This window comes from Trichoplusia ni, chromosome 11 (genome assembly GCF_003590095.1).
Source record: "Trichoplusia ni isolate ovarian cell line Hi5 chromosome 11, tn1, whole genome shotgun sequence".
In the NCBI taxonomy this organism is placed as follows: domain Eukaryota; kingdom Metazoa; phylum Arthropoda; class Insecta; order Lepidoptera; family Noctuidae; genus Trichoplusia; species Trichoplusia ni.
In genome coordinates, this window is record NC_039488.1 from 13,260,931 (window position 1) to 13,276,160 (window position 15,230).

Here is a 15,230-nt window from a genome sequence, read left to right on the forward strand (position 1 = left end):
AAAGAAAACGAAATCCCTGCTCTCCAAAGAGTAAGCACTGACATCCCTATTAGACTTAACTTATGCAAAATCGAAGTTGAACTTGTCCTCAATTTATACGCACATGTTTTATGTTTAAAAAACAAAACACGGCGTCGTGCTTCCTAGAGCAGTACTAGCTAGATGCGAGCTCTGACTCACTGTATTGGCGTAGACGTAGGTGTTGGTGCACTACGGCACTATTAGGCACTCAATAACCTGGCATGTTGGCACTGCACTTTCGGAAGCGCGCTTCGCTACACCTAGTGTCAGTGTGCGACACTACACCGTTTACAGTTAACCGCATTAATACACGTAATTGCAACTAGTACTCAGTCGTATTCCTTGTAGAGGCGAGATCTTGGAAGCTATTACCCTAATACTGCTACCGTCTAGCCAAGATTAGTGTTCAAATTTATATTTTAGATACAGTATTTGGAATACTACTATGCCTAGATGGATGTAGTTCTAACTAAGAAGTGGCATACTTAATCGCAGATAGTCCCAGCTGCTTTAAGAGTGGCATAAACATAACCTTAACTCTTTGTACTAATTCTTGACGGTAATTTGTGTTATAAATAATAAGCCATCAGAAGTGTGACCCATAATAACTTGCAAATTTAAATACGGAGAAAGGTCGAATTAAAGATGGATCGATTGTCTGGAGGATAATAATTGTAAATGAATATGACAGGCATAAGTACTAGGATGTCGGATTATAATGAAGGAAAAAACGTCAATTAATAAGAATAGTTGCAGGTGGACTTGTAAGAGTTCATTAAAGAGTTTGGATGGGCAACAGTGACTGGCGGTTTCGGAATGACTTGCTGTTGACTCACGCCAGCATCCAGTCTTAGTTTTAAGTTTAGATGATATCACTTATACGTTTAGCTACAAGTCTCAGTCATTGCCATTGCCAACACCCATATGATTACCATAGTAAACAATTCTCCTGACTAGCTAATTACGCGGGAGTATAAACTGGTGGAGCATCTTGTGTACTCAAGTGCTGACTATTTTGTTCCCTAGAATCTTTTGGGCAATGTTTTTTTCACGAGTATTGAGTTTTTGTAGTATTTAATGTTGTCTATTTAGTAAAATTACAAATTAATCTTAACGTTTTGGAAACGCATGCGATGATAGATTACAAGACCTAGTTTTCCAGTTTGATTTGAACATAATTGAATGCCTGCTTCAAATAGATTAAGTAAATTAAGTTTTGTTCTACTTCTTAAAAGTTTTAGAATACACACAATATATCCGACATGACTTCCCGAATCATAAAGTTGAATGTCAAAATTCTGAAGGCATACTTTATCACAAAAACATACTACGTCATGCACCTGCAGCACTCAACGATAATGTAGAATGTTACACATAAAACTTTTAGGTTGATAACAATGTAGCAATTATGACCTATTTACATATAAATTGTAGAGAAAAAAAAACGTCATATAACTAGCACTGAAACTAGACATAAGCCTGACTCTTTTTTCGAAGAACTAGGATTAAATAATATTTTTGAAAACGTTTTCTCATTAAAATGTCATCTCTGGCAGAATATTTAATAAACCATTAATTTGGGATATCATCTATTCCGTATTCGTTCCTCTTTTTATCACCAAAACCTGTTTGGAGTACACACTGCGCTGTTTATTTGCTATTCGTTGATGTCGGAACGTATCCCGATGCAACGTCCTGCTTGGCGTGTTTGTGTTTATAATAATAAACTTCTACAATAACATTTGTGTTGTCGTCCCAGTAGATATAGTGGGCTATCGTGTCCCTTCCAAGAAATTATGTAGGTACTCTGTACTGTACTCAGTTGCCTTTATTCAAGTAATTAAGACCGTTTTTGACTGCCCCCGACCTCACGTTAATTCTCTATTAACATAGCAAGACGTTACGGAAAATAACGGCAGATCGTATATTTTCCACATTAATACTATGATGATATGACAGGTACCCAGACGTTTAAACTACAATAAATTATCTTCTTCCGTTCGTCAAATAGATTAACGAGTAATAAAACTCAATCAAACATAGTACCTAACTAATCAGTTTTCATTATAGGAATTAATTCATACCAAATTAGTAATAAAATTGTCGATTGATACAGTTTTCAATTTATTTCTCTAATGCTTAAAGAAAAGGGTTATATTTTGACATCTGTAGTCATGGAACTACAGCATACATTTACATATTAATGTATTCTACGTAGATTTGTTGTAAAGGATCATTAGCGATCCTGAATGTTAAACTAACACCTTACATTCTTGAAATTCTTTTAGACATGTGTGGAATTCCTATGTTGTATAATATTACAATGTCGGATGTCGGTAAGAAGCTTGCCAAATATGTAATACATACGCCTTTTATAGAAAGGAATGTTCTTTTATAATATAAATACTAGTTTGATATCATACCGGGTCGTTTTGCTATGTAGAACTACATCTGGAATACCAACATAGAATTACATTATCGTAACCACTTAAATTATATTTCTAAGTTTGAATTATTCGTTATGTATTTATTTGCACTGAGGAAATACCAAGAAACAAAATTAATTACACTACATGTTTGATTGTATCTCATACAGCACATTTGAGAATAAAACATGACTTAGCATTTCATTTAATCTGTAAAATTTTAAGCATAGATGTAACGTCAGGTTTAAAAAAAAACCATCCCGTCATGGATTTGTCTACGCAAACTGTCCTTAGCAACGATAAAATAATGTCCAAACAAGCGTTGGTATGCTAAAATAAACACGAAATACATGTAATATTCAAACAAGTAACGCAAAAAATATAGTTTTCGGGAACTAGTTAGCATCTCGGACGCCCGACCTTGACCTTGCAGGGACCTCGGCCGTGTCAAGACTTGAATACTGAAGGCCGATGTTATTCGGACTCGATCATTGAGATACTTAATAACGCTGCAATTAAATATGCTAAGTATTCATAGGTTTATTACGTACATTAATGGTATTTTTTTTCAAGTCCTATTGAAGCATATTGCAAAATTTACCTATGTTTTTAAGCCCAAATAAGTCATTGCACAATTCAGACAACGTATATGTACAGAATCAGTTTTTGTTTTCATTTTGTTGTAACCAATCACTGGCACACAATGTAAATATGCTCTCCTGAAATTGTTAAGTTCTTGATATGCTGTACAATTTACATCCAAAAATAAGACAATACATTGTATTTTAAAGTTATTATTTAACAAAACGCAGTGCTGAACGCAGCAAGTTATTATTAGGCATAACGAAGGCGCCACTGAGCTGTTTTTTTGCCATCTGTCTACCCAATGTCATCGCACCTGACTTACTTGACCCAAATGCCAGCTTAACGTAAGCGATTATCATTTTAACGCGGGCTCTCCGACGCCCCAAAGAATAACAGATAAAACTTGCATCTTGCATTGTTGCTTTATACTCTTTGGGATGGACAAAGGGTCACTTTTATTCCTAAAACTTAAAAGCAGGAAAGTAATTGATACCTGGGTGGATGATACAGTGTTTTATGTTATACAAATTGTTACTTAGCCTTTAAAATATATTGTTTGTCTATCTAGAACTTAATATAACCATGACCTCATCTATTAATGCTGGTTTCATTTTAAATCACTTCTTACCACAATATTTTTATCAATGAAAACCAGCCGTTGGTAATGACATTAAACAACTTTTTATCGCTTTGGAGTAGCAGTGACAATCATTCTCATACATTAGACAGGTAACGATAATTCTTGAGCAAATCCTAAGATGTTTTGACGTCAAACGTGACTGATCATAATAAGTTGGGTGGCGTCACGTTGCTACCATCGCACGTCATCTCCCTCTGTCGAACCGAAAATAATCTAACATGGCCTCATACGACAGACTACATTACCCATGATACACGAAGCAAATGGTCTCGTCAAGTGAAAATGGCACTCGTATAAGAAAATAAGTCTGTGTCCTTGTTTTCAGGGTTGAGGAAATGCAGCACCTGCCCTTTTTAGGTGTTCAGGCATAATTAAAGTTTTTAATAACCCTGACTTAGCGTGCTACATAGATATAAAATCGTTACTATGTTTGGTTGCTTATCCACCTTTGTTTACAGAACTATAACTTGAAGAAGTAATAAAACTGACTCTAAATTCGGCATTTAATGAACTATTAAAGAAGCTATTAATAACGTGATTCTTAACAGAATTAGTTTGAGCATAACTTATATTTATGTGTCTCTCGACAGGTTTCCACTTATTTTTTGTTGTGTTGGAAAATAGAGCCAGCTCACAACGCCCTCGAAGGTAATAAAATCAATCACCGAATCCCACGCGACCGATTAAGTAGTCACTGTGATACGTGAGGACCTAAAATATATTTTACTAACTTTAAAAAAATGTTGTATCTGAGTAATCTGTATAGGTAATAACCTAAATCCTTAAACGCATGAGTCAGCAGGAAAACAACGTCTTTCAGCACCTAATATTTTAGTTATGTTTAGTGATGTATCCTTAAGCCAGTAGATACCTACGTGCCGGTGGACACATATCTTGAGTCATTATCGACATAGTAAGGCTAAGTACTTATATACTTTAACTAAGGACCATAAATTGATGTTAATTAGCCTTAAATTACTGTACCTAATCAAATCATTCGAATGCGATGTTTTATGAAATAATACTTGACCACACAAGCATAAAGGCTAGGTCGAGGTCATTGGAACTTGCTCACAGATTTTAGACTATAAAATTAAATAATTTGATCACCTATGCTTTGTTTTTTGTCACTTTTTAGCACTTATTAAATGTATATACATATCTATTATGTTTCGTTGGTGATTCGCCACGGAAGTGCGCAAATCCGACCGGATTAAAGTTCTAAATAAAATCATCTCACTATCATTAGTTACTTGGATCCGTGCCATCCCTTTAACACGAACGCTGTTTAATATTCCCTTACATCATTCGCATTAGTAACCTTATACTCGTAGCCAAGTTCTCATAATTCATCATTCTAACAAACAAATTAGTTGGACGATATAAGCTTTTGTTTTCATTCATAATGTATAAATAATTGTGCCCACATTGAATAGGGCAGACCTAAATCTAATTATACGACACGCACCATGAATATCATATTAGTCCTACACAACGCATAGATCCTTTGTGATGCATTCTCATATACATATTTACATGACATAATAAAATACTTGTACTGCGCTTAAGTGAAAATTTATATTTATATTTGGTACTTGTAATAAAGAGCAGTAACACTGAAAACAATCGCTTTACTCAGTGAATTAGGTCATGTTGTCAGGCGATACAGCAATATCCTTTATTTGAAAAATGACACTCTTAGTCTGGATATTAAAGTCAGTTAGAATTGTAACCCACGCTCAGTCTTGGTCTAGGTCATGATAAATATTATATCTAGTGTAGTAAAAAACATCTCAATAGCTCTGTGTAATCTCGCGGTGTCCGGTGTCAGTGGTCACTGCTCACTCAACGTTACTGACAGCCGAACCTGCCCTACTGGTGACTGTATCACCAGCAGACTTTATTAATAAAGTTATAAGGGCGACTTTCGTAAGTAATCGTTCCCATTGACGCAACACCGTGCAAGCATAAGGAAAAATTTTCAACTTCTTATTTAACTTGCACATGGCTGGGACTATCTCAGTCACGATTATATGGCGTTTTTTATTCGCAAATTGTCCTTTGCGGTTCGCACGACCAAGGGAAGAACATAATTCCTCTGAGAAATGGACGGAGACATTTTATTTTTCTGAAGCTTTTAGTACAGGTTATGTTTCAAATGAGGTTGTTGCCGCATGCCTGTAATATTCGTAGCAGTTACGATATATTTTATATCTCACGCAATATTTCTTATATTTCACTTCCCCTCGAAATCGTATTTTATTTAGATTCCTCGTTTACAATTTTCAACGCGTTGAATGCAGCTTAATTAGTCTCGCTAACCCAACTAATTATTTGCTGAGCAAAGAATATACATATGATCACGACTCAAATGTTATCTAAAAAATGACTCAAGGAAAATTTTATGTTATTTCTGTGTCAGATATTTCACATTTGTTCGCAAATTGCCAGGAGAATGCCTTCTCAATGGCAAATATTGGCAACTTGATTACTGCTTCGATACAGAGAAGCATAAAAGAAGCTCATAAAGTTCTGAATGTTCACATTTGAAATCATATTCTCTGGATGTATTTATTATTGTTATAAAACCTTTAACACACTAAAACAACTAAGTGCAATTGTTACTCTACAATACTGAGCATGGTTCGGTGACTCAGCGAATGTATTTGACATTCGTTTTCGTACTTGCAACTCGTATGCGAGTTTGATTTACCCGCACATTTTGAGACGACCCCAGTTTTCTTAGTAAGTGCATTGACACTGGTGCGTTTCGTATCGGACGGTGTTATTCACCGGCCGTGGCGTTCGTCGACCCCGTCTAACAGCTGATCGCGGTCCAACAGACACGTGCCGTGTTCCTTCCTGCTTCAAGATAAGCACCCGCTTTGTTTATGTTATATGCGAGACGTAAATCTTAACAAAAACGCCCGGCTTATCTTCCTTAATTTTCTAGATTTAAGATGCTAGTTATTTTTTAACACTTTCGCGCAGTCATTGTGAATCACGCAACGCCGTGATTTTTAACTTCTTTACGCTATGCAATGACTATTTTTAGTCACAAACCTGTCTGATGACATCAAAATATTTGGTTCCTTTATAACCTCAAATTCAATTTCATATTAATTTTTATAAGGCCCAGTTTCGTAGCTTCTAGAATAGTAGCAAAAACAGGCTGTAAGATTATAATATAATTTGAAATCCACTTCTGAGTTGATATAATAGATGGAATGATGTCAAGCCATCAGTGCGGTTGCCCAAAGCGGCGGCCGTCACGGTCAGGGCAATAACCACCTATACGTACAACGAACGCTGATACAAACGATCGTCCGTTCGGCGCACGCGCATGCTACTTGTAATTATCGATGCGACGCCTTGTTGCAAACGGCTAATGTTGCGTAATGTTTTATATTGTTGTGGTAATTGCTTTTATGTTTCTAAGTTTGTTAATTATTGTAGCGCCGCTCCCGCTGCACCATCGACTGTTCCTCTGATTTACATACAAAACTATCCGTTCTTAAGTTATTTGTGGGCGCAAATGCAAATTGTCGGAATAATTTATCCACCTTGTACATGGTGAACAATATAACATAAAAAAAATATGGTTTCTTTTGTTGTTTACGAGTTATTTTGCCTTTTAAAGATATTTATAACAGGCATATGTAGTTTATGCTACGTCATATACCTAATTAGTATGCTTATGAATACTTCTACTTTAATACGGTATCGAAGCTAGTGTATAGTATCAATTTGAATATTTCTGCATTTATTGTCATTATTGAAGAGCGCAACATGTTTCATCATAGAAACAAAAGACGATAAACAAGAATAAACTGTTATCTGCAATACATTCCCTAACGACCCTAGTTTATAAGCTGTTAAGATTCAGAGTTCCTCTTGACACTAATCTTATTTATAGATTGCTTATGCTATGCTGGGAGGTAATGGTCACAGTGCCATGCAATGAATTTCGCATGTGTTTATATTTATCGTTAAACTGCAAATAAGTCCATTAATAAATTTATTAATATAAAATTGGTTAATTTTAATGTAACGCGAAACACTCTTTATCGGAATATGATTCGGATCGGATTCGCTCGCTATTTTAGATTAATTAATGTAACAGTTATTTTAATATTCCACTTTCTTGATATCCAAATCGAATTATAATAATCGTGTATTAATTTAAGCATCGTTTTTGAACCCAACTCGTTTCCGAGAACGTATATAATTATACAGAATGCGTTCCTTCTAAGAAAATACAACATAATGGATGCGTCAGGTTACACCAGATACACAGATTATTGTGGCTGCGTTTATCTCACACCACCCGCTCTCATAATAGACTCGCTGCAAATCCGTCACGTTTAATCATTGTCGATGCCGTTTCTTTTTGATCTCCTGCCAAAATATCTCTGTTATGTCCCGTCGATGTCTTTCTAATTGGATGATAAGTTTTAGATTATTTTTACTAACGTTGTGAACGATCTTTTCTGTCCTTCAGAAATCACTGTTTGTTATCCTTCTTGATATTGTTCGTGGTTCAGCAACACATTGTCTTATAGCTAACCAGATACATCTTATAAACTTTAAGATTCGGCATGAAAATATTGGTGAAATTTATCTCAATAAACCGAATTATTTATAATTTACGTTAAGCCCTAATGTCCCTGGCACTTTTTACTGGCGGTCCGCCGTGGCCAATTCAAGGAAACTTATTCTGCTTGAGCGAAGACCCTTTGCTCAGCTCGCACATTTTTTATCGTAGTTCTTCGACCAATTAAATTCTCGCAACAACGAAAACGGTTATTAAACTTTATCCATCTAGTTTTGTAGCGTGCCTGCATAACACATAATAAACCAAGAATTTATCATATATCGCCTTTATCAGACAATTAAGTATTCATAGATATTTTGTTGACATAAAAGCAAATTCATAAAAAGTGAATAAAATTACCAAAACCGAACCATTAAGTATTAAAATCCACATAGGTTTATTGAACTTTAAAAGGAGGTCTGTATTTATCTAGTTAGCACCAAGTCAGCGCCAGCATATTAGTAACGGTGTCAAAAACATTAGGTGCCATTGTAATTACTCCGGATGACTTGGCGATATCGATGCGAGGGTGAGACAAACGATTCGAGGCCGGTTTCTTTTTTATGCTTGTATAATCATGGGACGTGCTCGGACCGATGCTAGTCATTACAATGTGGGACTTCATTTTTGGTTGTTTTTTATGTTACCTATTTCGTGTTCCACCACTGGTGGTCAAAGGTCCCTTTGACTCAATACTGTTCGGTCCAGAGCTACTTTACAAAAATCCCTTGAGGAATATTCGTTGTGGTCGACAGTCCAGAACCTTTTCTTGATAGAACTATATAGAACATGTAATTTTTCCGGTTGAATAGCAAGGATTTTTGTTTATATTTTAGTTCTCCCACAGTAATAGTCTGCTATGTATGCTATTGGTAATATTTGCATACATTTATTAACTCCATGGCTTAGCATTAAAGGCAGCAAGCTTAGTAATTCTTAAATTCCTTATGAAGATTCTCAGATGTTAAGATCTTGATGATGTTATGACCATGTGAACGAATTTCATGTCTCCTATCCACTAAGTATTCATCCAACCTGGAATGTAAACAGGCAATACGCAGCTACGGAGAGACAGCTTAAAAACTTAAAAACGACTTTATAATTAATAATGCAATTTTACAAGGATTCCAAGAAGTCCTAATTTGTTTATGAATAAGCGCGGAATTTATAAAAACGACCTTCGACATTAACCATCAAAACATGATGAGTCACTGCAAATATTTTGTTATTCAGATAAATATAATTTTTATACCTACATGTAAAAGTGCGCACAACACCTGCTCATTTAGGTAATATTCTGGTAGAGCTAGAGCATTCTGGTAGTAGCAGGGTATTTCGGTAGGTCGCACTAAAAATAAATTCTTTAAACCTTCATAAAATGATTCAATTTTGTTCAATGTTTTCCTGTTTCCTGGTATAGCAACTCTTTGAAGTGTGTAGGAGTAAGAATGCAACTGGATGAGATTTGCTCTAGGATCTTATTTACAAGAGGCTTAGTTTTGGTTGGTTTCTTTTTTTAAAATAAAATACCTACAACCATTACATGAGCCACTTTATAAAATAGCGCACCCAACAGCACAGTCTCCCCTCAGGGTAAACGTCGCCCTCGTCACTGGCACCTGTCTACTTTTTGTACCTTTCTACTTGTTAATACCGCAAATAAAGTTCTCAACTTGTAATTAAAATCCGCCTCGAGTGTACGATAGAAGCCTTCGAAATACCAACTCGTTAAAGTCCCTTTAAGTTTTGTAATAAACCGTTTACCTCCGGCTTCTTTGTGAGTCGTGTTAAACGTATTACAAAGGTTGTATAGAGGTGCTTCTGTGGAATAAAACCTTTTTTGTATATATCATTCTTTGAAGACCTCTGGTACTTAGGGTTTTGGTAAAAAAGGGGGATTTATTTTTACATATTTAGCCTCATACACTCAATACGATAACCACAATACTAATTAAGATCTATATTGTTGTCAACAGTCCGGAGCTACGACAAACACGACAAATGCGGGCTGGTGTGGATCCCGCGCGTCGTGGCGTACAGATGTCGCACATGCGGCATATCGCCGTGCATGTCCATATGCCGCGAGTGCTTCCACCGCGGCGACCACTCTACGCACGACTTCAACATGTTCCTGTCACAGGCCGGCGGCGCCTGCGACTGTGGAGACAAGTCTGTCATGAAGGAAGATGGGTAAGATCACTTGTCTCAAGATTATTTGACTTTGCATACAGGAACACAACCCCTTAAAATAAGACTGGTAGAGTTGTAGCCATCATATCTGCAAACTTCCGAAGTGGGCCAACAACTCTCGTAGACTTGTAAATGTGAATACTTATACTTATTAATGAGGACTTGAAAGAAACAAAATACAATTTTTATTGTTTTCGTCCAAATTTTTCAACTTCAAACCAAAGATTCTAAACAGATCAGAACCACTAGCAGCTTTGTGGTTATCTTTCTCTTTATCCTAACCAATTTCTCCTAATGACTTCCCTCGTTTCGAAACGAGACACACTTCCATTTCGTTGCCTTTACTTAGGGATACCGGATAAGCATTGAGTTTATTAATATAGCCATTACTAACATGGTAAGGTAAACTGTCTCTATCTTAGCTTTCATCCAAGCGTGGGCGGTTTTACAAAACCAATGAGGCGTAAGGCCGAAATCTTGACTATGCAAAGATATACTAGTGTTCGTTAATTACTATAAATAGCATCATTTTGATAATAGCTAAACTGTCCCAAGAACAGAGCCTATTTTCGATGGTTGTAAAAAAAAACCAGCATTGATGATCGCGCTTGTTCATAATGACTTGGCATTTTCTGCTCATTGTAATTTAGCGAAAACGGGCAATTAAGTTCAGGCTTCTAAAATGGTTTCTAAAAAATATGACATTAACAATCGTGTGGGTTTTTATAAAGGCTTTCCCTATAAATGATATTTGTATTGAACACCAATTTATATAAAGTATAATTAGCCGTATCTTAAATTTGAGAAGCGCGCTTAATGTATTCCTATAATTTGGCAATCGATAGATTGGCGTTAATTAACGTTTGTAGCACAAAATATTACCTTTAGTAGCGCCATACTTTTATCAGTGCTTAGATCTTTACACCTTTCGCTCCGTTTTAGTGCAATCCAAAAATATACAACCTTGTTCCGGTGAGCTTGATCAGCAATATATTCAGCAATAATAATACTTCCATCAGCTACACAGCACTATAAATCATAACCTACATTCTTAGGTTTCTTATCGAACGTTATCACTGAAGTACTCAAAGGTAATCTGAACATAAACGTGCTTCTGATAACAGAACAAACGTAACGCGTGCTAGCTTTGAACTTGACCGGATCTATCTCGAGAACGAGGTGGCCAGTCTTGTTTACTAGATGCGGAATCATATTTTAACTCAGCTTTATGTATTAGTATCGACGGTAGAAGAAAGAGAGATCTATGAAAATTATTTAGCGCTGAGCTGATATCGAACTCAACAGCAGCGAATGTATACATTAAAAGTGCAAATGGATCGACCTTAAAACTTATAAAAGTACTTAAAACGAAGAAAGCCCGTTCGAAACTATTTAAGCCTTCTGTCTCAGAGGTTTTGACAAACATTCAAGTCACGTGCATAATTACACCCAGACTTTAGACTAGCATTCGTGATCACACAAATGCTTGTATTACACGGGCCCGACCGGCGACACTTCGTGCACTTGCAGTGGGTCTCGCATGACCTCACCTACTCAGCTATCCGTGCAATCGATTGCCAAATTGCCATCAGACAACTTTAACCTTCAATAAATAATAACCATAGTAGAGGAAAGCCCTCTGATCTGATCTGATCATGCAGTTAGTACTTCCTTTTTCTTTGCAACATCAGGTTCATTAAAACTTTAAATCAATCAAAGTCAAGGCTAATCAATGGCCTAGGATCATGGTAATTGTAAATAGGTGTTCGTAAACGACCATAAGCACGCACTGGACTTTTAGCTCCATAAGTTTTTAAGACTGTAAAGTAGTGTAAAGTATCAGGAAAGCTCGATAAGTATAAACAAAATATTATTATTTACACGATTCAGGTTAGCAGGGTATCATATCAGCATGATAAAATAACACGTTTTGTCGGTCAATTGTGTTTGGAGAGACAGATAAGCGCGCAGCTGACACATTGTTGACATTTACAGACGTTAGAACAATATTCAGACAACACTGGAACGTGCTGAATGGGGGTGAATAAAGTAAAGACCACCTGCTCTTGTCTGTTACACTTGTAATAAAAAATATATAAGGTTTCGTCGTAAATTCGCAGCATATTTGGAGAAATAATTGATCGAGAGATCTCCGATGCAAATGAAACTGTGAGAATGTTTCGATGGCATTGATTTAAAAAAAACCCTTCTAGGGCTAATGTGTTAAAAGGGGATTGTGTAAGCATATAGGTAGTTTATTTACTTTCTCCGAAAAACATCAGGTAACTACAACAATTTTTTTTTTGTGTAATCGCTTCGAATAATACTATCTTACGTTTTCGTATTATGCGTTTACTTTATAAAGCCGTCTCTTAATGTAAACGATGTTTATGGATTTTGCGAATTCGTTTGAGAGTTCCGAAGTATAAACGTAAAGGATTTTCCTTATTTATATTTTTTATTCTTGAGTTTCACACTACTGAATATTTATCAGTGTTTTTAGAAATTCACCATCTTTTTTGTGTTTTCTTACTATGTGCAATACTGCCTGATCAAGTGATTAAGCATTCTAAAATAAAACATATTTAGACAAAAGTATCCTGATTTGTGTTGGTCATATTGGCACATGAGACACAAATATAGTAAGTTTGCAACTCTTATCGTGTTCCCGTGTATTTCCATTATGAATTATAAACGATACGTAGATGTTATCAGTGAAATTAGTTAGTGTAGGACAATAGGTAATTTGTCATAAGATCTGTGACATTTACATTTACAGTGAGGTATCGCTCGTGTCGCATATGCGAATTTGTAATGCAGTCGCATATTCAGTAGATCCTTATTATTTTCTAAGTGGAATGATTAGGTACTCGAGTTTAATAAAATTTGAAAATCCGTTTATAAGCAAGCTCTCGTTCGTATTTTGTTTCACGATGAGATGGAAAACCTCTTTTAACGAATTCACGCTTACAATGTAATTATATTTCTTTTTTTTATACGGAGAGATTTCCTCTCAATAAAACGACAATAAACACGCCCTAAAACAAAACAGTATAATAGTTCATTACAGTATTCTTAAAGTTAGAAAAGGATAGAGACAGCACTGACCTTACCGTGACTCGAGCGTCCGTTTGAACTTGCCCCTAGACCTTGAGCTGTGACGTCACAAGCCAGCTACGTCACACATCTTAATTTAATGCTGACGTGATGAGATTGTGTTTGGACAGTTATTATTTACGGTCAAAGATACTTTAATAAATATAAACGCATTTATGAAGGTCAAAAAGTAATAATAAATAGAGAATATTATTTTTTTCACAGATTTTTCTTATTGTAGACTTCATTCAGGAATTCAAAATAGCACTCAGATAAATGAATTACTATTACTCATGGTTTAGGCTAACTCTCTACATTTTAATCCAAACCTATTCATATTCAATTGAGTCCATGACTGATTTGCAACAAATGATTTTAACAACTATAAAAGGAAACATTAATTCATGCGTTATTATAAAGTCCATTCGTACTAAACAAACACGTATGTAGCCTATCACCAATGACCATATACGTAAAATTGCTTAATTAAGATGAGGAACACGTGGCTAAGGAACTACTGCTCAAATTGTTCGATCATAGGTCGATACAGTGGGTCCCATCTATTGCATAACGAGTTCCTCCTCAATTATGGGTCCCGTCTTTTTTAAATCATCTTTGGCAGTTGTAACGGGTAGTCAGACGCTAGAAAGTCTGACAAGCAGCCTTACGAAAGGGTATCGTGTTGCACAGGTAACTGGGATGAGGAGGTTGAATAGGCAGTCGCTTCTTGTAAAACACTTGTACCTATCTGTCTGCATCTGGTTAGACTGGAAGCCAACCCCAACATAGTTGGGAAAAGTCGAGGGTGATGAAGATAAAATTACTTGTATAATGAATGCTATTGTATTTCCAGGTTCTGCAGCAACCACGGTAACAAATGCCCGCGGCCGGGGGACGTGCCCGCCGCGCTCATGTGTGTCGCGGAGGCCATGATGCCGCGGCTCATACTGCGTCTGCTACAACACTTCAGAGAAAACAGGTGAGAGAACAGCTCATCATTCATACATACAAATAGCTCTGTCAAAATGTAACCATGTGCGTTAGAAACGTAAAATGGCAGATTGAGTGACTTTAGTTAGTTAGACTATAAGACACCTAAATGGAACGACATTGAGTCATTTGATGAATACATATCTACCCATATACGCGTTTGTACATTGTTGAAAGAAGAAAATACGTAAAAATCAGGGTTACAAAACACCGTGTCAGATGCTTTATTTTGCTTTTCATCGTCGTTGTAATCTTAAAAAATATTTCGTAAGTAAATAAATTGCTTTGAACTATAATCCTCTTATTAAGAATTTAACACTCTTTCAACTGTCCTAGTGATTTGTGAGGCCTTACGTGTGCAAGTACGGTTTCTACTACAGTTACCATGTCCAATACAAGGTATATATATTCACGTGCACTGTGTTAAGAATTAATAGAACTAGACAGGTCTTGAAGTAGGTTAGAAATGTTAGAATGTAGGTCAAGTTGATCGATGAATGTATTCAATGATCGGTGGTATAACTTCGCCATGCATTTGTTATGGTATACACCCATATAGAGCTGTCGTTACAATGTTGTCCAGTAGTTTCAATGCTTTATGTTGTTGCTGTTTTTTTAATTGTAAAGCTATGGCGTATGCGCAGTTGTATGATTTCATGTTGTTTAAAAAAATGACACTATGATGAAA

General features: G+C 36.0%; 1 protein-coding gene across 1 annotated transcript in view; it reads left to right on the plus strand.

Annotated features, from left to right (window-relative positions):
• Window positions 1-15,230, plus strand: part of LOC113498820 (E3 ubiquitin-protein ligase Ubr3) — a 50,845-nt gene that overhangs the window by 3,249 nt on the left and 32,366 nt on the right. Inside the window, exons 2-3 of the mRNA XM_026878961.1 lie at window positions 10,243-10,456; window positions 14,406-14,531. Of these exons, the coding sequence (XP_026734762.1) occupies window positions 10,243-10,456; window positions 14,406-14,531 (340 nt within the window). The remainder of the gene's footprint in view (window positions 1-10,242; window positions 10,457-14,405; window positions 14,532-15,230) is intronic.